This window comes from Daphnia carinata, chromosome 5, assembly GCF_022539665.2.
Source record: "Daphnia carinata strain CSIRO-1 chromosome 5, CSIRO_AGI_Dcar_HiC_V3, whole genome shotgun sequence".
In the NCBI taxonomy this organism is placed as follows: Eukaryota; Metazoa; Arthropoda; class Branchiopoda; order Diplostraca; family Daphniidae; genus Daphnia; species Daphnia carinata.
Window position 1 is genome coordinate 267,223 of NC_081335.1, and position 24,995 is coordinate 292,217.

General features: G+C 40.9%; 6 protein-coding genes, 3 long non-coding RNA genes and 1 other non-coding gene across 17 annotated transcripts; 6 read left to right on the forward strand and 4 right to left on the reverse strand.

The window, feature by feature from the left end:
* Nucleotides 1–269: 269 nt before the first annotated feature.
* Nucleotides 270–2,149, forward strand: LOC130696933 (interleukin enhancer-binding factor 2 homolog). Its single transcript, XM_057520069.2, has 7 exons — nt 270–742; nt 826–994; nt 1,069–1,249; nt 1,310–1,430; nt 1,493–1,604; nt 1,706–1,858; nt 1,926–2,149. The coding sequence occupies exons 1-7, from the start codon at nt 422–424 to the stop codon at nt 2,087–2,089; spliced, it is 1,221 nt and encodes a 406-aa protein (XP_057376052.1). The 5' UTR covers nt 270–421; the 3' UTR covers nt 2,090–2,149.
* LOC130696941 (beta-sarcoglycan-like) lies at nt 2,087–3,526 on the reverse strand. The gene is made up of 5 exons (XM_057520083.2): nt 3,309–3,526; nt 3,163–3,239; nt 3,029–3,107; nt 2,795–2,969; nt 2,087–2,743 (listed from the first exon to the last, which is right to left on the reverse strand). The coding sequence occupies exons 1-5, from the start codon at nt 3,407–3,409 to the stop codon at nt 2,195–2,197; spliced, it is 981 nt and encodes a 326-aa protein (XP_057376066.1). The 5' UTR covers nt 3,410–3,526; the 3' UTR covers nt 2,087–2,194.
* Nucleotides 3,527–4,407: 881 nt separating this feature from the next.
* LOC130696967 (uncharacterized) lies at nt 4,408–5,371 on the forward strand. The gene is made up of 3 exons (XR_009002769.1): nt 4,408–4,544; nt 4,948–5,163; nt 5,227–5,371. It is a non-coding gene; the product is annotated as an uncharacterized LOC130696967 (long non-coding RNA).
* A 2,132-nt stretch (nt 5,372–7,503) lies between these two features.
* LOC130696963 (uncharacterized) lies at nt 7,504–8,683 on the forward strand. The gene is made up of 4 exons (XR_009421009.1): nt 7,504–7,747; nt 7,819–7,966; nt 8,036–8,111; nt 8,172–8,683. It is a non-coding gene; the product is annotated as an uncharacterized LOC130696963 (long non-coding RNA).
* Nucleotides 8,684–9,613: 930 nt separating this feature from the next.
* Nucleotides 9,614–14,757, forward strand: LOC130696916 (FYVE and coiled-coil domain-containing protein 1-like). Of its 4 annotated transcripts, XM_059495267.1 has the most exons (14): nt 9,647–9,902; nt 9,965–10,084; nt 10,141–10,253; nt 10,311–10,561; nt 10,824–10,908; nt 11,186–11,395; nt 11,456–12,601; nt 12,785–12,907; nt 12,986–13,219; nt 13,285–13,439; nt 13,515–13,587; nt 13,774–14,000; nt 14,076–14,247; nt 14,312–14,757. In XM_059495267.1, exons 1-14 carry the CDS (start codon nt 9,830–9,832, stop codon nt 14,543–14,545), a joined length of 3,216 nt encoding a protein of 1,071 aa, XP_059351250.1. In that variant the 5' UTR covers nt 9,647–9,829; the 3' UTR covers nt 14,546–14,757. The 4 variants fall into 4 exon arrangements, with proteins under 4 accessions (XP_059351249.1, XP_059351250.1, XP_057376034.1 ...); XM_059495266.1 differs by having other exon boundaries at nt 9,614–9,732; nt 13,515–14,000; XM_057520051.2 differs by having other exon boundaries at nt 9,650–9,902; nt 13,515–14,000.
* Nucleotides 14,758–14,937: 180 nt separating this feature from the next.
* Nucleotides 14,938–21,749, reverse strand: LOC130696918 (cadherin EGF LAG seven-pass G-type receptor 1-like). Its single transcript, XM_057520053.2, has 17 exons — nt 21,609–21,749; nt 18,775–18,957; nt 18,577–18,657; nt 18,265–18,395; nt 18,017–18,085; nt 17,797–17,889; nt 17,612–17,719; nt 17,424–17,525; nt 17,206–17,331; nt 16,930–17,020; nt 16,702–16,811; nt 16,452–16,628; nt 16,152–16,298; nt 15,901–16,091; nt 15,716–15,830; nt 15,470–15,639; nt 14,938–15,401 (listed from the first exon to the last, which is right to left on the reverse strand). The coding sequence occupies exons 2-17, from the start codon at nt 18,851–18,853 to the stop codon at nt 14,945–14,947; spliced, it is 2,247 nt and encodes a 748-aa protein (XP_057376036.1). The 5' UTR covers nt 18,854–18,957; nt 21,609–21,749; the 3' UTR covers nt 14,938–14,944.
* On the forward strand, nt 16,696–21,676 carry LOC130696964 (uncharacterized). Of its 4 annotated transcripts, XR_009420969.1 has the most exons (6): nt 16,696–16,831; nt 16,904–17,079; nt 19,358–19,831; nt 20,204–20,358; nt 20,421–21,206; nt 21,545–21,676. It is a non-coding gene; the product is annotated as an uncharacterized LOC130696964 (long non-coding RNA). The 4 variants fall into 4 exon arrangements; XR_009420967.1 differs by lacking the exons at nt 16,696–16,831; nt 16,904–17,079 and having other exon boundaries at nt 19,210–19,505; nt 19,638–19,831; XR_009420968.1 differs by lacking the exons at nt 16,696–16,831; nt 16,904–17,079 and having other exon boundaries at nt 19,207–19,827.
* Nucleotides 20,460–20,532, reverse strand: Trnaf-gaa (transfer RNA phenylalanine (anticodon GAA)). Its single transcript has one exon. It is a non-coding gene; the product is annotated as a tRNA-Phe (tRNA).
* A 316-nt stretch (nt 21,750–22,065) lies between the features above and the next one.
* On the forward strand, nt 22,066–22,791 carry LOC130696961 (stress-associated endoplasmic reticulum protein 2-like). Its single transcript, XM_057520101.2, has 3 exons — nt 22,066–22,296; nt 22,493–22,565; nt 22,630–22,791. Exons 1-3 carry the CDS (start codon nt 22,213–22,215, stop codon nt 22,665–22,667), a joined length of 195 nt encoding a protein of 64 aa, XP_057376084.1. The 5' UTR covers nt 22,066–22,212; the 3' UTR covers nt 22,668–22,791.
* A 90-nt stretch (nt 22,792–22,881) lies between these two features.
* On the reverse strand, nt 22,882–24,971 carry LOC130696950 (RNA-binding protein 1-like). 2 transcript variants are annotated; one of them, XM_057520091.2, is made up of 5 exons: nt 24,811–24,971; nt 24,400–24,609; nt 24,190–24,336; nt 23,198–23,293; nt 22,882–23,135 (listed from the first exon to the last, which is right to left on the reverse strand). In XM_057520091.2, the coding sequence occupies exons 2-5, from the start codon at nt 24,606–24,608 to the stop codon at nt 23,093–23,095; spliced, it is 495 nt and encodes a 164-aa protein (XP_057376074.1). In that variant the 5' UTR covers nt 24,609; nt 24,811–24,971; the 3' UTR covers nt 22,882–23,092. The 2 variants fall into 2 exon arrangements, with proteins under 2 accessions (XP_057376074.1, XP_057376075.1); XM_057520092.2 differs by having other exon boundaries at nt 22,882–23,145.
* Nucleotides 24,972–24,995: the final 24 nt, after the last annotated feature.

The window sequence follows — 24,995 nt, forward strand, 5'->3', positions numbered from 1 at the left end:
AACGCCGTTTTGAACTAGATGGCACCGTTGTACTCTTGCCTAGAAGCCATTTCGAAGAAGTTTTAAAATTCAAATAAAAAACTCGGTTATTATGCAGCTTTTTAATCTTAATATTTGATTAAAGTTAAAATGTGTAGAAAGATTTTTTTTCTTTCATTTTAATTAAATGGCCTTCAGCTGTGGGCTGGCCAAGCCTATGGGAAAATGCCTACCGTGTGATGTCTGCTTGACTTGGTAGTTGGTACTCGTGCTTCGTCAGCAGTCATTGTTTGTTGTTAACTTGTTAGTAGTCTATTCGCTATTGATTTCCTGGTAAAACGGATAGTAACCCACCTGAGTTCAATTAATGAGCGTGTTATCCTGTTGCGTAGTGCTTTCTACCTAACTATTTCAAACTTTAACAGTTTAATTCAAAAGAACAATGAGAGGTCGTGGAAGAATGCGTATGTTGCGGCGAGGCGGTGCTCCGATGATGATGGGGGGAAGGCCAATGCATCACATGTCCGGCTTCAAACCTCGTCCACATATTCTTCGAATGCCTTTTGATATGTTCGTTTCTGAATCCTTTTATCCCCGGCTTAAACCTCAACCTGATGATAAAGATCTCACTCAAGCATTACTGAAACGGCATGCAGAACTTGTTCCTCCTACTCATGAACAAACTTCTATCCAGTCTCTTCTCCTCAAAGTTCAGGGTATTCTAGAGGGGCTTACTGTGGCTCCAGGAAGTTTTGAAGCTTGCGTAAGCATATTTCCCACAAAAATTTTAGTCTGTCAAGTTTTGTAAGATGTAATAACAATTGTCCATTATTTTCTTCCTTTTAGCAATTGGAAGAAGTGAGAATAGTTGGCTCTTTCAAAAAAGGCACAATGGTGTGTGGTCACAATGTGGCTGATCTAGTGGTTATTTTGAAAACTCTTCCAACACATGAAGCAATTCGAGCACTGGGGGCAAAAATTCTGGAAGAAGTACAGAAACAACAAGCACAACTGAGTACATACTGCATGTCTATTAGTTTTCGGTTTTAAAAAGTACAAGTTAAACAATAAGTTGTTCTATCGAAACAGAGCACGAACTTGAGTTAACCGATCGGGGTTTCAATATTCTCAGCGTTACCCCACCTGAAAATACGAAGGCCACCGTTCGAGTGTTAATTACAACCATCGGTCGTAATTTTAGATTGATCAGCTCATCAATGCACTTAGACATGAAATATCTCCAGTCCCACTTGGCTGCTGTCCGCCACAGGTAATGGTTTTAATGTTTCGCTGATTTTCTTGGTTATTCATATTGATCATTCATGTCCAGTCGATGGTTCGAAGAAAACGTCAATCACACTTCAGTAAAAGTACTGATTCGCCTATTACGTGACATGAGAACGCGAATTAAAGGACTTGAACCTCTGAGCCCATGGATGATTGACCTCCTGGTACGTAGTTTAGATGAACGCATTTAACAATTTAAACTAACTTTTTTTTTTCTATTCTTCAGGCTCATTTTAGCGTACTCAACACCCCCAATCGACAAGCGTTATCTGTCAATCTTGCTTTCCGCCGTGTCATTCAGCTATTGTCAGCCGGATTCTTCCTTCCAGGATCTTGTGGTAACCAATAATAATAATTTTTAAAAAATTAACGCAAGGAGACAACTAGAATACAGAGTGATCATGTTGCACCTTTTAAAAATCGGCGAATTGCTTTCTAGGAATATTGGATCCTTGTGAGGTAGGGGCGATTCGCGTTCATATGGTAATGACGATGGAACAGGAGGACTTACTCTGTCGTACAGCCCAGAATCTTTTGCGTATCCTTTCTCATGGTGGATATAATGCCATCCTTGGCCTCGACCAAAAAAATGGTTATTAATTAATTATTTGTCTTTTCTACAAATTTGTCATTGACGTTTCCTATGCTTTCCGTCTTAGATGATCCAACTGCTGAGCTATCGGTATGGAATGGAATCGTTGTCACTCCTCAAGATAATGTCTACGATTCCACATTGTATGACAGAAAGACTGGCGAAGAACCCGAAGATGAAGAAGTTGAAGAAGCAGCACCCGCAGAGAAAGAAACCGATTTAATCATCTAAACTTTTTGACATTTCTTTGTATTGACTTTTTGTGTGAACAACAATGACTAGTTTGGTTCAGTTAGTGACTAGAGAACTTGCTTTTTGTGTGTGCAAAATTGTGAGTTAAACACAAGGGTTATCGTCACCAGTGAGATCGATAGAATCGCAATTAATGGTATCTGTGCCTTCTAGAACAGGAATTCGGAAGAGCTGTCCAGCGGGCATGCAGATGCATAACTTATACTCGGCCACTTTCGTTGAGTTGTGATCTTCAAGTCGCCCAGTAAGGGACATGGTGTCCACATCCATTATTACACCGTCAGCGCCATTAAGTATAACACTTCCATTGATACTTCGCAACAAGAGATCTTGGTCTGCTCTGAATAACACCTCCCGGCCGCGAATCTTCATTCCTTCTTTACCTTTCGCTCGGATGGCTTTCTCTGATCGTATGAGTAAAGAACCTTCGAGCTTGCTAGCGATTCTGTTGGCTGTTGCCTTCTTGATATGTAAGTTGAGGACACCTTCAGGCAAACCAAAATTGGGAAACGTGGTAGAGAATGCGTTGGTTTTTGGTGTTGTTTTAGGTTCGAATATCTCGAAGCTGTCGACTTTCTGAAATTCCACTTTATCCTGGGTGATGCTGATCTCTGGTTCCAAATCATCTAATACCTGTAAATTTCAAATTATTATTGAGTTTCCTGTTGAAGTAATACTAGTTACCTTGAGAGTGATATCAGATCCTTGGCTGCTTACAGTTACTGGGCTTTCATTAAAACCACTGAATTTTCCATCAAGTTTAATAAGCTTATTCATTTCTAACTCCCCAAAAAACTTTATGAGATTCGCAGAAGGAACAACCTCAATGTTCTCCATTGATTTTGTTAAACGAAGAACACTGTAGAGTAAAAACTTTTACAGAGAACTTCAGCTATGATATACTGGTACTTTATGTACCTGAAAATGGTTACAGTAAGAAAAAAATTTGCCAATGCTACAACACACAAAGCAAACACCAGGGCCCAAAATGCATAACCTGGATAATTTGATTTAGATGACTTGTAAAATAAAATGTTGTAAAACTAATGAACCTCTTGGCTGATTTTTTGCTTTCTTAGTCTTTGCACTATCTTTGGTGGCAGAGTCCTCCAATAAAAGAGTATCTGGTCTAAAAAAAAACAAACAAAATTTTCAAGGTCTACATAAAATTTTCCTCGTCCCTTGTTAGATATCGTACGCAGTGGTTAATGTTGAACGATTGACGTTTCGCTTCACCAAAGCCTTTTCAGCCCTAGATAGGGTGGAAGTCTGTGAGGGCACTCCATTATTGCAGTCCATAGCTCAGCAAGTTTATAAAGAAAAAAATGTAGCAAAAACCTTATTTTTAACAAAATCAACAAGACAAGCCTCAATAGTTCAAGTAACTCTGTCCTACACTTTGGATGGCTGATGCGAGCTGATTATGTTTTGTTGAAAAACCTAGCAGACGAACGACAGCTTCATTGCCTGTGGAAGTTTATCGCGTCAACTGTCCATTTGATCCTGCTCACGTCATTGAGAGGTAGCCGGTGAAATAGGACTGAAACGAAATAGGACTGGAGAAATAGGACTGAAAATTTCCAGTCCTATTTCTACCGGAGAAATAGGACTGGGAGAAATAGGACTGACTTTTTAAAACTTTTAGGACAGTCCTATTTCTCCATGCCAGCAGTCCTATTTCTCCTCGGCATCAGTCCTATTTCTCCTTAGAAATAGTCCTATTTATTTTATTTTGTTTTGTTCCAATAGGAACGATATGCCTCCAATCCTGTAGGCAACATGTTGCGTAAGAGCGTCGGCTTATATCCATTTCTCTTTGTAAAAAGCCGATGGTGTTAACTCATAACTTAAATGGTTCACCAAACATTTATCTTTTATCCTATTTTAATTTAAATTCCAGGGGACCATTAAATATGTTATATCTAATATAGTTCATTTAATAAAATACTACAACGGCCACACCAGAAATATTTATTAAATTTTTCTTACTTTTTAGTGCATAAATAACTTTCCCAGTTGCACTCATGTTGTACTTGCTCATACAACTATCAGCAACGAATAACAAGCAAGTCTTACCATATCGGTAGCGCTCTAACCTTTGACACGTGTAGTCCTATGTTCGATTCTCCGTGGTTACATTTCTTCTGAGGTTTTTAATAATTATTCTATGAAAGAATTTTTGGGAGAGAACAATTACTGGTGTTTAGGGTAATACTTCTGAAATGGCAAATAATGGTAGTTCTGACTTCCCAATTTTCACATGCGGTTTCAGCATTTCAGCCAGTCAGTATTTAGATCTTCATGGTGTAGGTTGTCGACGGTGCTTCGTATGTGCCGTGAATGTGCTGTGAATGTGCTAATCATCTGTTGTTCGTGTCCAGCGGCCTGCCCAGTTCCTGCCCAGCTGCGGATTGTTTCTAAGGAGTCGCAAACCGTAAGTACATTTTCTATTTCACTAGTGCTGGGCCGTACCCGGACACATTGTATCAGGCTCGGAACGGATAGGCAACGGTTCGAGTGCTGGCATTGTTAATTTAAGTGTAAGGGCATTGAGACTTGTCACCTCAATGGGCACAGGTATCGGGATTGGTTTCACAGTGTCGTCGTGAAACCAATTGTCTGACCCAGGTCAGTGGACCTTCAGTTAAATAGATATCTTAGTCGGGACGTAGGCCGACTAGGATTAGAAATATTTACGATAGTTATTTAATTACATCTGCAAATTATGGGTATGCTACCTAACTATACTTCACGTCACTTAATGCTTTTACTTTTTTTATTGTGTTTCAACTACTTATGTTTTACTAATTTTTTTTTCTTCTTTTTCTTCTTTGTAGGTTTTGCGTGGCAATTTTTTTACAGTTTACTCAGGCCGGTTTAACGTTTTTTTATTTCTTAAGTTCTTTTTTTGCCTTTTTCATTAATTTTATTTTTCTTTTTTCATAGGGAGCTCTGATCAACGAATTCTTAAACCGTTCTTCCGGACAATTGAAAGCTTTTGCTTTCTCTTATCACTCGTTTGGTAAATGGTTGGAAGGATTTAAACATGCAAGGTAAATTCATTTATAGTTATATGGAGTACATTGGTATAATTATTGCAATTTTATTTTTTTTAGAACAATCATCTTCTCGGGAATTGTGGCCACGAACCAAAACCATCAATCGGCACATTAGTTGTCGCTTGCACAACAAGTATTATCGTAATAATTCAAGCATAATGTATTACATTACATATTACATTAAAATAAAAAAGTCAATTGAGATTATGTAAGTTTATTTATAAAGTATGTTAATTTGTAAACATTCGTCAAATAAAATACATGTTACAAACAAACAAATGTTATTCAATTATAGACATATCTAGTTCATCATTAATATTATTTATAGCAACATTAAGGGCATGTGAGAAAACAATAGCGGGAAAAGATGATCTAAGCTCTAAAACTATTTCTTCTAGTAGATCCATTGTAGATAGCTGCAAAAACAATGATTAGTTATAGGGAAACTTTTTTTTCTTGTAAATTTAGAAAACATACCTCATTATTTTGATAGCGCGCCCAAAGCTGGAACAGTACGGAATTCTTAAGTTGGGTCTCTTTCTTCCGGTGAGCCCTTATTTTGTCATGGCAGAGTAGCGTGCTAGTAAGGGAAACTTCTTCGGCCAGTTTCCGCAATACCATTGTCATCTTGTAGAATTTTAAATTAGATCCGCCTGCCAACTACAAACATTTTTTTTATTAATTATTCATTACATATTATTGTTCAAATTTAAATTACCTTGTTCCATTGGTGGTGCATTCCTTCGCAGTCGTTATTGGTACGCGTTAAGATGTTGAAGCATGACCAGTTCTCAGGAGTCCAGAACTTGCCCCGAATCCAATTCCGCTCCATATAATCCATGAGTGCTGAAAGTTCGCTAGGTGCTGAGCTCTTCAACGCGTCAAACACACCAGGAAGTTCACAAATGTTATTTATGACAATTAAATATAACATTTGTGTGCTATTTACCTGGAAGATATGCAAGGCATAGCAGGCGAAACACAAAGTCTCGCACTGGATTCGGTCCCTTGTTGTTGTAGAGGGTGGAAAGGTGAAGATCCCGGACCTTTTTCAGAACGGCTTGGCACCAGTGGAAATTGCAGCCAAAGTGCTGGCAATCCACAAAGTGCCTGCGGACAGCCGTAAATATAGCACGTTCGAAATCGGTCACGATCCGCTGGACTCTAGGAAGGGGGATTATATCCTATTACAATATAAAATTTATTATTTTTACATAACAAACTATTTGTAAATGAGATAGTATCTATACCTTTATCTTCTCGAAGACAGCGCTATAGTCGGCTGCTCTTCTCCTGGTCATGCAAATCTCTTCTTTCTATTCGCCGCCGGCAACTATCTTCAACTTCCTCGGCTTTAGCACCCATAAATCTTCTTCATCAATTTTATTTCAAAGTCAATATAAATATTAACTTAATCCTTTGGCATACGTCACTTGATGAGTAATGCTATGTCATGCTCGGCCATCCACTTCGGTGGTAGAATCCTCTTCTTGGTAAAGAAGTTGAGGAATTGTTAAAATGTTAAATTACAAATAATTTATTTTTCGCCCATCTACCGTTATCTACCATCTCCTCTCTCATCCATTCTCTTGTATCTCAACAGTTCTTCTTGCTCCTGGTGAGGAACTAGCTTTCATACAGGCGAAGATTCATTAACATTCTTCTACTATTCATAGTAAACTTAACCGCAAATGTTATTAAAAACCTCAGAAGAAATGTAACCACGGAGAATCGAACATAGGACTACCCGTGTCAAAGGTTAGAGCGCTACCGATATGGTAAGACTTGATTGTTATTCGTTGCTGATAGTTGTATGAGCAAGTACAACATGAGTGCAACTGGAAAAGTTATTTATGCACTAAAAAGTAAGAAAAATTTAATAAATATTTCTGGTGTGGCCGTTGTAGTATTTTATTAAATGAACTATATTAGATATAACATATTTAATGGTCCCCTCCAATTTAAATTAACATAGGATAAAAGATAAATGTTTGGTGAACCATTTAAGTTATGAGTTAACACCATCGGCTTTTTACAAAGAGAAATGGATATAAGCCGACGCTCTTACGCAATATGTTGCCTACAGGATTGGAGGCATATCGTTCCTATTGGAACAAAATAAAATAAATAGGACTATTTCTAAGGAGAAATAGGACTGATGCCGAGGAGAAATAGGACTGCTGGCATGGAGAAATAGGACTGTCCTAAAAGTTTTAAAAAGTCAGTCCTATTTCTCCCAGTCCTATTTCTCCGGTAGAAATAGGACTGGAAATTTTCAGTCCTATTTCTCCAGTCCTATTTCGTTTCAGTCCTATTTCACCGCCAATCCATTGAGACACTGGGATTGCAGGCACGTATAATAAAATGCAAACGTCTGTGTTATTGTTAACTATTGCCTAAGCAAAGTGCGAAGATTTAATATATTTTATCTATAGCTCTAGAATCTCCCTGCAAACCATGACTTTATTCAATGCCAATTTTGGACCTTACATTATGTGAAGAAACATGATTTGGAAGCACATTATTTAACATGTGAGCTTGCCTTAATGAAACAGGCAAATAAAGAGGATGGCATCTGGTAACATCTGAATGTTCTGCATAGTATTTGTCTTATTATTAGATTGTTTACGGTTTTATTTTCTTTATTAGCTGATCCGTCTAGATTTAGGGAGTGTAACCTAATTTACAATGATACCACAACAACACAGTCTTCATTTACAGATGAATCATGGAACATCCCATCTGACCAACCCACCTTTATACCAGAAGCATTAAGAGCACATGTAACACACATGACGTAAAGAACCCTTCTTTTTGTTAAATTTTAGTAGGAAAACCAATTATAGTTATTTATTCAATGTTACAGGATATCTTGTGGCTTAACAAAGTCAAACAGAAGAGAGCATAGAGAACAGGAATGTAAAAGACTTTTGAGAAGAAGAGTAAAAGCTTTTAGCATTCACATTGTGTAGGTTTTTAAACTAATGTTGCTCATTGATTAGAGCTGCTGAGGTGCTCATGAAAACCTGAAAAGACTTTGGCTCTGGGAACTTCAGCAATTATATTAGAGCAAATGAAAACCCAAGGAAACCAGGTACTACAACTTTGCACCAAAAATTACCGTTAAAAGAAAGGAAGGCACAGAGAGAGATGGCCTTTCGAGTGGCTCATCTTTCGTTTGAAGTATAATAGCGAGTGAAAATGATTTTTCGGGGATTCTTCCATTGTTTTGAACTGTTCTACATGAAGGGCAAAGTTGAACTACGTTATTATTTTGCTGTAAAATTTTATGAATTGCGCACGTTCAGGATGGAGTTGTTAAACAAAATTTTTGAGATTTGGTCGTCAACAGGATTCGTATGATAAATAAAGATTTCGGTAACCTGAAAGCTGTTCAGGAATACAGGCATCATTTTATCTGACTAAGCTTTTTCCTGTTGGTGGTTAACCCTGACATTTATCATCATCCGCGCTGATTGCGACCTTCGCCCTGCCTACCGTTTACTTACCTTGTTAACACGCTTATAAGCATTTTTTATGCATCAGTTGGATAATCCAGCTACATAAATAATGTTTTCTTTTGAAAAAGAAAAAAAAAGTTTTAATTGTGAAGTGATATAAAATAAATCAAATAAATTAGTCAGATAATGTTAAACAGAATTAACATGTATTGCATGAAAGCTTGAATATCAAAAACAAATTTGACAAATACCAGCACAACCGCAACAAACAGAATCGTCATGAAACAGACCAGTTTTATTGATGACCTACGAAACCGAAATTTGCAAAAAAAAAAAAGACTATCTTCAAACCCGGTAGATTAGGTAGCACTGGTACCACACACACGACTTCTAAATAATTCGAATTGCACGTCTGCAAAGTCTAAAAATTTAATCGTCGTCTGTGTTAGCACGTCCCGCCAATATCACCAAGCGGAGAAAGTTTTGATCGCAAATCGAAAGGAAACGTAGGCTTTGGAGCAGCATTCAACGAAAGAGTTAATTATCCAGATACGTCGAGAAAAAAAAAAACCCAGATCGAAGGTGCCAAAAAAAAAAAACAAGTCGAGTAGCAGCAACGTAAACCAAAAGACGCTATAAAGGACCTAACCCTTTAAAAGGAGTACGAGTTTTCGAACATCTCGACATCACGTCCACGTTAATGTCGATCGAAACTTCCAAAACCCCAACACTAACCCACGATTCGATTCAAAGCCTTAACATAACTTGAATCAATCGCAAAAGTATGTGACGTGGTATGAGAGTCTATGATCGATATTGTTGTAAAGATGATGTCGAAGTCATTCAAAAACTCACTCTCCCCCCGCGCAGTTAAATCCCTTATAAACGCCCCTTTTCTTTACTTCGTTTGCTGCTCGTTCTCGTTTTCTCGACACGTTTCGACCTGGGTTCCCTTCTCGTTCGCTTTTCTGAACAATGCACATATAAGTCATAAGCTCGTAAACCGCGAGCTCACTATTTTTCGGCAACGCTGCAAAATTCCAACGAAATCAGCTGACTCTTGACGACAAGAAATATTCGAACCAAAAAAGAAGTCCTATGTGTAAGCTTCGTTGGCGCCGAAATTCTGTGCTCGCTCAGAAGAGCAGCCCACTTTTAATCTAACGAAATTCTTTGTTTTTAAATGAAACATTTTCACGATGGCGAGCAGAGGTCAAGATAATAATGAAGTTTTCAAAGCCAGCATTGAGAAAAACCTCTCTGCTCTGTTTGGTACTAACAACCTCATACACAGATCCCCTGAAATTGGGATTACACTTTTTCCTTTCTTATAGATTGTGTAAAAAGTTTAAAGACCATGTTTGATGACACACATTTTCCAATTGATGATGACAATGTCATGCTTCATCGTCTTGGGGACAGGTTGGAATTTTTGCTTCATGTTGGACTAAGGCGTATGTAATTTCAGTAAGGAATACTAGAAATGGTTTCATCCTTCATTTGCTTCTAGAAAGTTCTGGTGTGTTTAGCCGATCAAAAAGTCCTTGGCATTACATAAATTCGTGCCTTAGCAAGTTGAAAACCAATCATGATGGAATCCGTTTTGTGAGAGGATTATCTGAGGTGTGATTGCTACATCTGTATAAAAACATTAAAATTTTAAACTATTTTTTTTTTTAGCTCAAAACTCCAAAAGGGAGACTTCGGTCCTTTCTTAGATTTTGCCTTGTGCATCAGTGCCTGGCAGACACTTTGCAGCAATGTACACTTTGTGAAAGTGTAACCGGTGAATATTACAGTGCAAATTCTTTATTTTCAAAACAAACTTGGAGGTCAAGTTTTATTGCATCACTCTACGAACTCAACGACATACAGTACGACCTAGCTCCGACTGGCTATGATTTGGACGTCGGGTGGCCCACTTTCGCCCGGTAATCTAGATATCGTTTTCTTTTTTGTTCTGCCTGCCGTTCCACAAGTACTTCTAGTGTTGTAATGCAGCTGAGGTCGCTGACTTTTTTTGTCTCAAATGCGTCTCTGTGATTTGGAGGGGAGTTGGCTGGTTGCATCCGTCACGGGGACTGTAATCTATTTATAGCTTAAAGGTCGGCTCGCCGTGTTGTTATGCAGCCGTGAGGGCCAGACAGCGAGTGAGAATTTTCAAGCTAACACAATCGTGTGCTCTAACGGCAGGAAGCAGTTTGGCAGTTTCAACTGGAGCAGACAGCAATCTTCCTCGAGGCTCTCCGTCAGTCTACTTTCCGCATCAGAATCTCAGGTAATTACGCAAACAAGATGACAAGTCTTCGACTACATGGTATCATACATGTTACCCCCAGAGATTACTTTGGTCTCGATGGGGCTATTTAGACTATACTTCAATGACCTTATCTTTAAGGTCACACATTTGTGACCTCGAGTGTATCCTCCCCAGTTTACCTGCCGGGTCAAACCAGTTTCTTGAAAAGACCGAAAAAAAAGAGTTTAACGCTGTGTTTCATTCGCTTTCCGATGTGTTTACTTCGCGTTTTATTTACTCGAATCTTTACATGCAGAGCGTCAATAGCTTTCAGAGTGAGTTGACTTCGCCTTTGTGCACTGGCCCGTTAAACTCAACTATGGCCAGTAGCATTCGCTCGAGTAGTCCGTCTCCGCCGCCGGATCCGCATGAAATCAGTCGACTTCTATCTACGATACGCCAAATTACGGAGGATAAAGAGGAATTACAAGTTCAACTGGATTCTCTTTGCAAACAGCTGGACGAGGTTTATTTTTGATTAGTACTCATTTTGAATGTCAATTGATTAATATTTCTTCTTGTTTAGGGAAGAGAAAATGGAAAAAAGGATCGGGAACAGATGGAGGTGGAACGACGGCAGCACCAAGAAAAGACAATTGAATTGGAGCGACGCTTGGAACTAGCCCACAAGCAGGTGAGCCCACAAACACTTGAAAGTTTACGACAGGCGGAAGCACTTGGCCGGAAGATGCTGGCCGCCCGAGATGGAGAGGTGGAATTGCTCAAGGCTCAGCTGGTTTCCACCGAGGCCAAAGTGGATGCGTTAAAAGAACGACAGGAATTGCAAAAGGTTATCATTATGGGGGAGGTACGTAAGATGGCCAACGAATTGGCCGCGACTGAATTGCAACTTAAGAAATGGAAAAAATTGGCTGTTGATTGGGCCCAAATCGAGCATATGGATGATATTAAACTAGACTCGATACAAGAATTGGAAGGAGCCGAAGAACTGGGCAAAAAACTGAAGGAACTGTTTAGCGCCCAGCAGACAGCCGCTAAAGAATTGGAAGCCATCAAAGAAGCCAACATGTCGTTGGTGAGGGCCTTAGCCCAACACGATCATCAGCTGTCGACGGTAACGAGCCAGTTAGATCAAACATGGGTCTGGTTCTCTAAACTGAAAACACAAGCAAGTCAATTACAGACGGACGAGTCGGTGATGCGCTATGATTTGAAAGAGAAACGAAAACTGCTCAACAGTTTAAAAGAACAATTGGAAGTGTCCAAGCAGCAGTGGGACCGTATACGTAACCAGAATCACGCCAATCAAGAAGAATGGCAGTCCTTTCGTAACGAATTGGACGGGCGCAAAGTCACGGGCGCGACAGCCGTTGCACAAAACGAAGTAGAACCAGTTGATGTGGAAAGGGAACAACCAGCGTTTGTTCCTCCTATCGATTTAGTGTCAGACATTGTTCCAAATCAAGTCGTATCCGACGATGATGAGTTACCAGTACCGGAATCAACCACAGACGGCCGAGAAGAACGTTTGCAATTAATGGAGCAGCAGTGTCGTTCTCTCTACGCCAAACTGGTCAATTCCACCAGCCGGAACGCGGCATTAGTCAGCCGACTTGCTAACCTCCATCAGCATTACGCCATCAAAGAACAACCGTCCACTCCGACCATTTCTGCCCCGCCGGAGAGTTTGGTTGAGAAAGTGGTCGATCAAGTGAGCCTTGCATGGAACGCTGTTTTTTTTCTGCATCCCTCCACCCGCTAGGTCTACCGAATTAACTCTCAGGCTTTGTTGTGTGTTTAATAACCGAAGAGCATGTGAAATTTGTGAATGCTCGTTTCGGTGCATCTGCTTGTGGTTAGTTACAAACTTCTAATGGAAATCTTTGGTTTTTAGGGGAAACACGCGGAAGAAGTGATTTTGGAGAAAGATCGCCAATTGGCGGTCGTAACGGAAGAATTGAAAGCCATAAAATTCGACCAAGCTACTCGTCAGTTGGAAAAAGAGAAAGAAAAACAGGTAATTAAGATGTTTGAATGAGAGACGAAAGAAATCGAGTCGATCGAAATCAACGGTTATTGTTATTCATCCATGAAGCATTGGAATTTTCTTCTTCAGGCGTACCAGCAACAGGAGGAACAACTGAAATTGGCGCTCAGTCAATTGGCAGATAATGGGCAGCTGATTGGATCGTTGCAGCTACAGTTGAGTTCACTGACGGGCCGCAATCAGGAAGAGCGTCAATCGTTAGACGCCCAATTCCGGCAGATGGAACTTTCTTTGATGACCAGAAACGAAGAATGCGAAGGTTTAGTCAACGAAATCCGCTCCGTAAGTTCATTCATTGTTTTGAAGTTTTGTACATTAAATCAGGCTATAGAATTTCAAATTTTCAGACGGTTGCGGAAATGGATCAATTGAGGACGTCGTATATAGAATTGCAAGAGAAATTCAAATCCTGTCAAGAAGCTGAATCTCAAGCCAGAAAAGACAACCAGATGTTACGCGAAGAATCTCTCATGTTGCGTGATAAAATCGTCCAACTCATCAAGTATCCGAAACAAGTTTCTAATTTTTTTCTTTTAATTTCGCGGTGCTCAACTGATTTCTCTCGAAAATGTAAAAGGGAAAAGGATTGTCTGTGGCAGCGCAGTGACCGACTTTTACATTTACAAAGGATTCAGGCGACGGATCAATGGGTAGCTGATGGATCTATTCGTGATTGTCAGAACTGTCAGTCTCGTTTCACCATTTTTGTCCGGCGTCATCATTGTCGCTTGTGTGGTCGCATCTTTTGCCATTCTTGTTCTGATTATTGGCTCAAAATTGCTTCCAGCTCACGACCCACGCGTACATGTCACGAATGTTTTGCTATCCATCGACAGTTTAGCCAACCGGGCGCCACTGCCCAGCTGAGCGAACTCCCCCTGACTGAGCCTCCGGAAGCTAAAGATCTGAATACTCAGCCAGTTGTCGTCCAGCAACAACAACAACACGATGGTGGGACATTGGCTGAACCTTGCGCTGGATTCAGCGTCATCAGCGACGATGAGATTGTTCAATCCCTCAACGACTCGAGCCCGTACAGCAGCCCTAGGAATGGTCCTATTAAGTAATCTATTTAAATAATTCATTCTATTTTCGCTATCCGACTGATTATTTCACGAATTGCTGTTTCATTTTGAAGCAAAAACATCCGCACGGCAGCCATACGTACTTTCAGTTCATTGGTTCATGATGTGGTAGATGAAACCGTTCCATCGGAATCCTTCGTCAGCGCCGGAATGATTTATCGGATTCCGATCCAAGTTGAACGACCTGCTTGCACTCTACATTGGAAATTCAAAACCGATCCGAGGGTGAATAACGTGACCTTTAATTTTAACAATAGGTGGAAGTACTAAACGTTCGTTTACTTGCCAGAGCATCGCGTTCGCTGTTGTCGGAGCTGAAGACGACAATCAAGGTGATGACTCTTTGACGCGAATTATCGTCGAAACAGCTCTCCATAAATCGGAAGAGAACTTTGTGTGCGGACAGGCTGAATTGCCCCTTCCCGGACTTTACTACATTTACTTCGACAACAGCTATTCGCGTTTCTCTGCCAACAAGATAACCTTCCATCTCCATTTGACAGCTCCCAGCTCACCCATTTGACGGCAAACAACGTCCCAATTTTTATTGATGGCAACCCTTTTTTTTTTTTTTTTTTTAATTCATCGCAAAGAGAAATCAAACGATCCTTTGAAGAGTGCTCGGCAACTGTGGTCGTCTTATTTATAATTTTATATAGTGCGTTGGTTAAATGTCTTTCGATGCAAAGACGTTGATTTTTCTCTGAATAGACGTGATTTGAAGAAACAGGACAATGTTGAAATATTGGTTTGTTTAATAGAGACGGAAAAATACGGAAATCCACAATTTGGTTATACATCACTGTACACGGCAAAAGGAAAAAAAAAAAATGTGATTCAATTTTTCATATGTGGTTAAAAATTCGTTGACTTTTGTAATCTGTTTTTTTTTTTTATCTCTTCCCTTCTCACAGATTTTTCTCTAGAAGAAGACGTTGAACTCGTCCTCCCAGCTGAGCTTCTTGACTCGTCTGGGTAGCGAGGCATCTGTCGGCCAGGCGCCCGCTTGACTGCTGCTCAAGAAAGTTCGCGGATGGTGCGGACACGCCACTGGTGGAGGTGACTGTTCGTTGTTGTTGCTGCCGCCGGAAGAGATCTTGTGGTGATTGCCAGCCGCCTGTTGCTGCTGTTGCTGCCTGGGTGGAGGGGTTGGTGGTGGCATTGGCGGAGGAGGTGGCGAATTCTGGACGGTGCTAAGAGTCGGACTCTGAATGGGCACGACCCGACGGCACGACGGCCGCGCCAGAGGATTGATGGGCATTCGGCGCAGAGTGGCCGTGATGGGCGTCGAACTGTCGCCACTGTACAGTCCGCTGACGCTGACTTTGGGTTGCGGCTGGACAACCGTTAACGGACTCGGTTGCGTCTTTTTCCGTTTGCTGTTGAAAAAAAAAACAAAATGAATTGGGATTTGAGTTTTTTAGGAAGTTGTGGATGGAACACCTACTATTGACAGAGGTAGACGGCCAGACCAGAGATGATGAGAGACAAAACGCCCAGCAATATGCCCAAGATGATTAATAACAGCCCACTGCCGTCGGCGCTGGATAAAGTAATGCCGCTTCCGTTCATCATCAGGAAATCGACTGGTAAGTTGATTTTGACAGGAACAGACGTCTTTTGCGAAGTAGTTGAAATTCATTAGATTTCTCTTTTTTTTTTTTTTTATAGGTATCCGTTATGTGATGTTTACCTGTCGAGGAGGATTGCCGGAATCGCGTGCCACCGCCATGAGGTGAATAACGGTCGAATTCAGAGCTGATGGATCGGAGAAAATGACGTCTCCGTTCTCGTGGACATTAAACGCTCTGATTTTATAATGTAATCAAACGCATCAAGAAAAAGGTACGAAAAAAGATTTACAAAATAAAATTCTACCTGGATTCAGGTCCTTTTAATTGTATAGTAACACGGTCGGCTGCATCGCCGTCATCTGCATGGATGTGTCCGATGACTGAGCCGACGGGCAAGGCCGATTCCTTGACAATGAATTCGTATTCGGCCAAATCGAATCGCGGATCCCAGTCGTTGACATCGAGGACGGTAACCTCAACCGTCGCCGTATCATTCTGCAAACATTTTCACGGTAATTAATCAAATGATACGCTGTAATGTAAAGTGAACAATACCGTTAGCCCATCCGTGACCCATACAACAAAGTGATGAGTCATCTGTGTTTCGTAATCCAGCGCGCGTTCCAACTTGATTTCGCCCATCTTATCGACGCTGAATGCTTGATCCGTTCCATTGTGACTTTCAATTACGAAGCGAATAGTCTTGAAAATGAGAAGGAAAAGTTCATCATCCCCGTAAGGTAAACATAACAAGCATTCAAGAACGTTTAGACTTTCAACGAGTAATTACGGTGAATGTGCGTAGGCGCTTTTGCAACTGTACAAGAACAACAACAACAACACGAGACTAGCAACCTGATCGATGGGTTTGTTGATGGCCATAGCCAAAATAATAGTGTCGACTGGCACATTTTCCAGGACCTGGACCGAATAACGTCGCTGGAGGTATTGCAGTTGAGGTGAAAACGACCAACTCCGGCTAACGGTCAACGTGGTTAAAGCGTAACGGTCGAGGTTATCCACTTGGTGAGCCTTTTTTTTGTTTTGCCATAGAAACAGTTTGATTTGAAATCAGATAAATGTCAATTGAATTTGATTAGGGCACCTTGACGACGAGAATAACTGGCTGGACGAGCTCATTATCTTCTAGGCTTCGATTGAGGAAAACGGAACCGTTTAATGGATCAAGAACGAAATCTTGGTATTCTACTCCTCCTGTTGTTATTTAATTTGAGGTATGGGAGAAAAGAAGAAATAATTAATTTCTCATGTCTAAATTTTTAACTGGGAAACTTGTGGGTTTTCAGTTTAACAAGAGAAAAGGTGGCCATACCGGCGTTCCATGCATATCGAATGGATGCATTGATTCCTGCGTCCTGATCAACGGCCCGCATCGGTTCCGGTCGGATTTCCAGCCCGGTTCCCTGGGGAAAAAGGAGAGAAAAATCGAAAGTGGTTTTCTACATCTCTCTTCGTGTGTGTGGTGAGAACAAACTTCTTTTTATCTTTAAATTTCTCTTAGTTATCTAGGTTGCCCCCCTCTCTCTTTCTCTTAGCACCGTACCAGTTAGAGCTTATTGTTCATTTGTGTAATAACTAAGAATCTCACTTTTTGAGCCGGCTGGGGTAAATGAGCCCAGTAACGTGACTGGCCAAATAGTGGGTTCTGGTCGTCGGCGTCGTTGATGTCGATGCTGACGATAGCGTCCGTGTACAAAGGAGGCTGTCCTTGATCCTAAAATAATTTTGTTTAAAAAAAAAAAAAAAACACAAATTAGGTGAGATTCGAAGGGTGTGCAACTTTAATGATTTCAAACTGAGAAAGACCTGCGCTCTGATTGCGATTTTGAAATGTTTCAGCGTTTCGTAATCGACAGCTTTCTTTAATACCAGGGTACCCTCCAAGCTGCTAGCGAATCCAAGTACGTCCTAATAAGTCATAATGGATCATTAGAAGGGGCTGCAATTACATTGGCAACACAGTGCCACTAAAACAATGGGGCGGTGTGACGTACCGAATAAGGCCCAGGTAGAATAGAATACTGTACAGTTGAATAAGGCCCAGGCTGGTCTGCATCCAGCGCTTCAATGCCTTGTAAAACGACTGAACCGACCATCGTTGACTTTTTCAATTGAATAGGGAAAAGTATGATTAAATTAGATTAAATTTGTTTTGTTTTTTATCTGTTACAAATTGTACCTCTGAAATGTTGACGGAATAGGTGGCATTGCGAAAAATGGGCGAATTATCATTGGCATCGGTGACACGAATGTTGACTGGAACCGTCAAACTCTGTTTCGCGTAATGACAGTTTGTGTCGTAGGGACAAGATACAAATGTTTTTTTAGTTGCTTAAATGAGGGGGAGAGCAAAGTAACATAGTAGTAGTAGTAAATAAGAAAAAGAGAAAATTGATTACCGGCTCGGTGTTGGGACCACGTCGCTCGCAGGTAATTCGTGTCATCACCTGGGCAGGTCCGGTCAGACCCTGCAATAATAACCATCGTTGCACATAAATGTGTGTGTGTGTGTATGCGAAAAGAGCGTCAGCCATTTTGAAAGTTGAACTTTTTTTTTTTTTTAATTTTATTGTTTTTTTTTTTTAGTTCCGGGGGTGGAGTAGATGTTTTTCTTTTTTGGCCGTCTTTAAAAATATGGGTTAATTACCTCTTTGTCCAGGGCTTTAATGAGCGTGAGATTCTTCGTGTGCGTGTCAATGGAGACGACCGTTTCGTTGGCCTCAAGGCGCAGTGTGATGTCGCCATCGGCGCTCGGATCGCCCGCAATCCGTAAAACACCTGAGTTTCGCGTCGTGTGTGCGCGCATTTTTTTTTCGGGGGGGGCACCAGCGGGAATTTTTATTTTTTTTGTTTACCCAACGGGAAGCATAGTTTTTTTTTTTTTTGTAGGAAAAGGAGAAGAAAAAAAAACAGTTTTTGAACAATGTACCAGCATTTTGAAATACTTTATTATGTATACCGATAACGGAACCCACTGTGGCATTTTCACTGACGAAAAAGGTCTCGGCTGATCCTCCACCAATCAGGAAACATCGATTATCTACACACACGCAATAAGACAACGTCCACCAATGTAGCGCATTATAGATTCATCGAAACTAACAATGGTCTACCCGTCGAAGGCTATTTAGTTTTAATTGTTTTGTTTTTTGCTTACCTCGAGCCGATGTCAATTGAGCTAATAATAGAAGGAAGGTGAAGGGTATCCATGACAAATAGGGCCGGAATGTTTTCATTGTGTCATTCCGGTAGATGGCTCATCCGGTCTTGTTTTTTCCCTTCGTAAGGCCAACGCCAAAGAAAAACAAAAACACCTGAGCTGTTAGTCACTGATCCGTTCCTAAAAAAAAAAGAACTAGAATTAAAGCGGCGTGTGCTATTTGGTGTAAGTATCGATTTAACAGGACTTGTTGTCAAAAGTAAATGGGAAAGGGGGGAAGACCTCGAAATATAAGCACAACATCCTGTTGTCAGCGCTTGCTTCCTATATCAACATTTGTTTGTGGCTTACAAAATATTTCAAAAAAAAAAAGTGGGTGGGTGGGAAGGACGCTATCGGTCCGAACGGTACCTGATGATCCAAAACAGGAAATGGTCCGGCAAATCGCTAATGCCATATCTTTTTTTGTTTTTGTTAGTGACCGGTCTTGCAATTGAGGATATACTTGTCTAGAAACGAAAAGATTTCCGTGGGCCTTTTCTTTAAATAATAATTTAAAAAAAAGATTTGTCTGTTGTAGAATCAAGCCGATGGTGGAGACCGTTAGAAGGAGTAGTATCAAGTGTAGCCTACTGTATAAAACCGCACAAACAGTCCATTGTTTGGGGTGGAGTTGACGACCGCAATAGTTCGTTATTTCGTGATCGAGGGTCTTACGACTTCTTCAGGTAAGATCTAAGACACTGACCTCCAAACGCAATCAACGGCGACCTGCAGCCCCAAATCTAATCCGACATTTCTTTCTCTACGTCTAATCTTTTTTTTTTTTTTTTTTTTTTTCTTTCTTTGTCGCCATCAAGTGAAGAGGAAGAGAGGAAATGATGACAACTTTAGTTCTTCTTTTGTAACATGCGCCGTGCCCTGGAAATTCGATCCAGCGTGTGCTATTCACGCTGACAAATTGAATTAAAAAAGAACCGCGGGACTTGTGACTCCTTGGTGGTTTATGGAGCTGAAATTGTTGCCTTGATGAAAGAAGAAAAATCGTCAGTAGGTTTGTTTTTTTTTTTCATTCTTTTGCAAACACTATATGTACCATAGCACACCATTCTTCTTGTTCGCTTCGGCGTGCATAACGAGGAGAAATAGACCGCGACATAGAAGCGGCTTCAAGGAAAACATGACAACATTTCCGAATCTTTTTCTTCATTCTTTCTTTTTTTTTTTCTGGGGGGATTGTTTGCTCAGTTTGGAATAGATTCGATGAGATGTGACGACCTACCGTTAGAGAACCAAACTATTAAACTTCCCCATTCTCTCACCCTTTTTCTTCCATCTATTTACTGAAAGGAAAAAAAATTCGAAATGCAAACACGTAGTCTAGTAGTTTCTTTTTTTCTTTTTTTTTTTTGCTTTTACCCACCAGCTTTTTCTTTATGACGTCTGCGGGCGAACATTGCTCACAAAAAAGTCGGCACGGCCTCAATTTCCCATTCGTTACCGCACGCCTTCGCCGCCGCTACTACCACACATCAACCAACGCAGTATCTCGAAACAATTATTCTCTCCATTGTCCTAGTGGTAACAGCTGAAGTACCAAAAAAACATGTATCTGGGCAACCTAATTCCTTTTCTATTTTCAGTGAAAACATCAATGAAAGTAGGAGAAAGAAAAAAAGATTTGCCGAAACCCGGGATCGAACCAGGGACCTTTAGATCTTCAGTCTAACGCTCTCCCAACTGAGCTATTTCGGCATACCACCTGCTGCTAGACGCAAAGTCTAAATCGCATTGTCCTTTGCTTAACTAATTCACGCGGCCATAAAAGAATATCAGAAATCGCAGCCACCCCATCATTTTATAAGCTTTAATTGACCATTAAACAGTCAATGACACTGAGAACAATATGGTCGATGAGCCGTAAGCTTCTGAAGCATCCGGTCTTTGTGCTATCGAAACTTGCTCAGCCCGTGCTGCAAACGTTTGTTGTGCGCGCTAATTGTGTGAATACGCTCGGCATCAGCAGCGCCGGCCATATCCTGTTCAATGAATAATGAATCGCTAATGTCCAACTGTTACCAGAAGCGGATGCCATTGTCGGCCACTTAAGGAAACTGCGTCGACGGAAATTCGTGAATAATTTCCCCTCAGGGAAAAAGGACGAAAAAAAAAAAAATCTAAACCTCCAGCTACGTTTTCTCCCGGCGTGTTGAGAAATTTGATGGGCCGAAGACTCTGTTCAGCATGACCAATTGGTACAACGTGAAGAGAGAAAACTACGGAATCAAAAATAAATTTGAAGTCACACAAAAAAAATGTGGAGGGGGCACACAAAGATATTCAGAAACGCACAAGAAACAAAAGACGACCGGGGGGGCAGGAGAAGTAAACGGAAACCGGAAACTGTATTACAGTAGCCCACCTCGCAGGTGAAAATTGTTGAAGGCTCACATGTACAGCCGTCAGAGGGGAGATGGGAGGGGGGTTGATGAGGGGTGCAAAGAAAAGGTCTTCCAACGTTACAGAGTGTGTGAATGCAAGTGAATATACACTCACAGCGAGGGTGCCCTTAAAAAAAACCAACTCCCTTGGAGTGGGTGTGAGGGGAAGTCAGTTTTATAATACAACCACAATAAATTGTGGAAAAATGGGCGACACAGCGTCGCTCAAATTGTCATGTGAATCTATTTATGGACTGTAGAAAACGATGGGAAAATGAAATCAACTTGATTCTTTATCCTGTTTTTCTTTTTATCTGTCTTTGCAGGACGAAAAACGAATACCATGTTCTAGACTTGAGCGTTTTAATGGTAGATAGAATTGAAGTTTACCTGTGAGCTTCCTAGTGACAGTTCGGGGTTCGAGTTGATCGACTACTAATTCCACTTGAGTTACCAATCCACCGTCAAAACGTTGGATAGAAACAATGATGCACACTTAACAATCACTTCAAGTCACGAACGAAGGTTTGTTCTCGTAATACTTGACACGACTATCGCTCACTGCTCACTAATTTGAAACATGCGCTACACTAGAAGCCTTTGCTCGCCCTCTCTTGAAGGAGGCGTGTCTACGTGGGCGGAGACTCGTTCAGTGTGGCTCGGAAAGTCGGAATTTCTAGAAATTTTATCATGTTCGGTAATTATACTTTATATAATTTTAAATTTAGTGCAATTAAAAAAACTATTTTGACTTATAATTCGAATTAATCAAATAAGTTAATTACGTTTGAGTCAGTTCTAAATTGTGTTTGGCAACAATGTGGGATTTGACACGTAGGTAAACGTTTTGCCGTCTTTTTGGTTTCTCTCTCGCTGTGGCCTGGTCGCGTAGCGTTGCTCATCGACAGGTTCTTTTTGCGTTGGACCGAGCTATCCAGCTGTCGTCTTTTCCTTTTGTTTTTCTTAGACACCGATTGCTGTAGTAATTCAAAAAATGGTTGCTTCACAAAGAATGAAGGTGGCTAACGAAAAAGCCAGCAAATACGTCACCATGAGAGGAAACGTCCCCAAGTCAAGCGTAAGTTTTTGTTGTTTATCTGTTTGTCTTTAAAATTGCGTAGTGATTTAGGTGCATTGACCTCAATCCATTCGTGACTTATTCTTATCTCAGCCACACCAATGTCATATAATTATTTAGAATTATTGCTGCCACCAACTCTGTTTGTTCCAGGAATGCCAATCTAACAACTTTTATTCTTCTCTGTGAAATTTAGAAAGCCAATGAAGATTCCTCCCCTGTTGGCCCATGGCTCTTGGGTCTGTTTGTGTTTGTTGTCTGTGGATCAGGTAAAGATATTTCTAAATGTTAATTATTTTCAGCAAATCATTCTTTATTTATTTCATTTTCCAGCTGTGTTTCAAATCATCCAAAGCATCCGTATGGCATAGGAGAAATGAAACATCACGACCATTAAGACTGCACAAAAAATTGGGGTGGGAATACTAAGAACTGTTCCAAACAAGTTAAAATTCAGTGTGTAAATGAATCTTACAAACCTTTTCATTCCACACTCATTGAAATGTTTTCCTCATTGCAACAGCTGAGGAATGGTTGAGAATTGGAAAAAAATCCATGGCAAAATATATTTTATGGACAGACGAACGTTTTTTTAACCATTGTATTTGGTGTGCCGACAAGTGCCATTTACCATAGTATACGTCGATAATGGAGAAAAACTGGTTTTACTAGCAAAATGAAATTGGAGCTTTGTATAAACCAAACCCATTTAATTCAATAGAATCCTGTCCAGGACAAACGGAAATGAGAACGTTCAACGGTGAAACAAATGTTACAGACAAAGCAAGTTGGACGTTTAATCCTTTTCACGGTCGTATCCATAGCTGTTGGAGCGGGATCTAGTAATATCTAAGAAGTAACATTAAAACTCTTGGATTATTTTTTCGCTTATTTAAGGTACCGTCTTTCGCGAGAGAAGGAGCGGGAAGCTCGGCGCCGTGGAGGAGGAGAGCGTGATGGGCTGCGGGTAGGCCGACGACGTACGGGCGATCGGGACCTTTTGGTTAATTTCGAAAGGAAACGAGAAAGTTGAGACAAAGGTTCAACAGCAATGCAGTGCGACGGATTTAAAAAAAAAAGGGATAAAAAAGTAAAAGGATCAAACCAATCTTACATTCCAAAAAAAAAAGAGAAATTTCATAAGTTAAATTTCTTGCTTTAAAGAGAGAAGAAAAAAAATCTGACGTGTCAAATTTTTCTTTTGGGCTTTTGGTTTGAGAATGTAAAATACCCGTTTCGTTCAGTAGGAGTAGGAGAGAAGCGATGGGAGGTTGCGAGTTGTGTTGGAAGAGAAGTGTTGGTGAAATATTTTTTGATGAAATTTTGTGGTGGTAGTGGTGGTGGTCGGTGGGCTGAACGATTACGGTGGGCGCGACCCCAGTTAAAGGGTCGGCTGAAGATACGCTGACAGGCGATCGGCCGTGACTTGCCCCCTGCCCCTCAAGTGAGTCATATTCTGTTCCCCTTGCGAAAATCAAGAGCTGATCGAGGTGGTAGATTTCTCTACTCGCCCGCGTAGACAGCCTGGAGGTAGCTGGTGTGTGGGTGTTGTGGGATGGACGAAAGCTGGCTATGCTCTGTTTGTGTTCTCCGCCAAGAAAAAAGAATGGCGAGGACGGCGCTGAGCTGAGCTGAGTTGGTGGACGAGAAGGGGGAAGCTTCTTGTTGGCAGACATGTGCCGCCGCAGTAAAAGTCGACCAGAAACAAGAGGGGATTTGTTATTTTCAACCAAATACTACTGCTGTTGGGATCGGGTAGTGGGGTAAATCGAATGAAAATCTCCTGTGAAAGCAATAGGTTTTGATTTAAATAAGCAGCTCCAATAAATATTGATGTAATAAAACATGAATGAACTCCAAAATTAAAGTTAACATTTCTAAATTTAACCGTACCTTCCGCGGAAATCGGCACCGCCACGCGGGCCACCGCGGGAACGGTCCCCGCCGCGGTCGCCACCTCCACCACCTCCTCTTGGTCCATTCCTTTCCCTAGCTCTGCCAGAAGACATCTCTACCCTAACACGAGAACCACAAATTCTCCTGAAAGAAACATGTTTAAATTAGATGGTTGTGCAGGGCACTCTTAGAAATATTGTGACTTACGATCCATCCATGGCACGAACTGCATCTTCAGCATCTCTAGGGTCTTCATATTCAACAAATGCAAAGCCTGGAGGGTTCCTAGCAACCCAGACGTTCTTCAGGGCACCATACTTGCTAAATGATGCTTCCAAGTCTCCTCTAGCTGTGTTGTTGCCCAAATTTCCAACATACACTTTACACTTCAGATCCCACTCACGATGGCGCGACATCCTAAAAGAAAATAAAAGATCCTGATATTAAAATCCAAGCCTTTATAGAGGCTGAAATTTAGCAGCCGCAATTAACCGCCATCTTGGTTCGCCAGCCCATAGCGTCACGAAACATAACGTACTGTGGTATTTTTTGTTTTGTTTTCTAGGCGATGATACCACACAAAATATAACAAGAAAAAGAACAAAAAGCTATGGTTACCTCTCTTGTTCCGGAATCTTGATGGATTTTCAAGCAAAATAGAGTTCAGCGCTTTAATCAACGAGATGCTAGAATAAAAGTACGAGTGGCGTTGCGAGAATCGACTGCGTCACCAGTCTCACTAGCTCTCAAAGCTGTCAACAAAATGGTAGAAACAGGGATGCCATGCACGAGGAAAAAGTTTT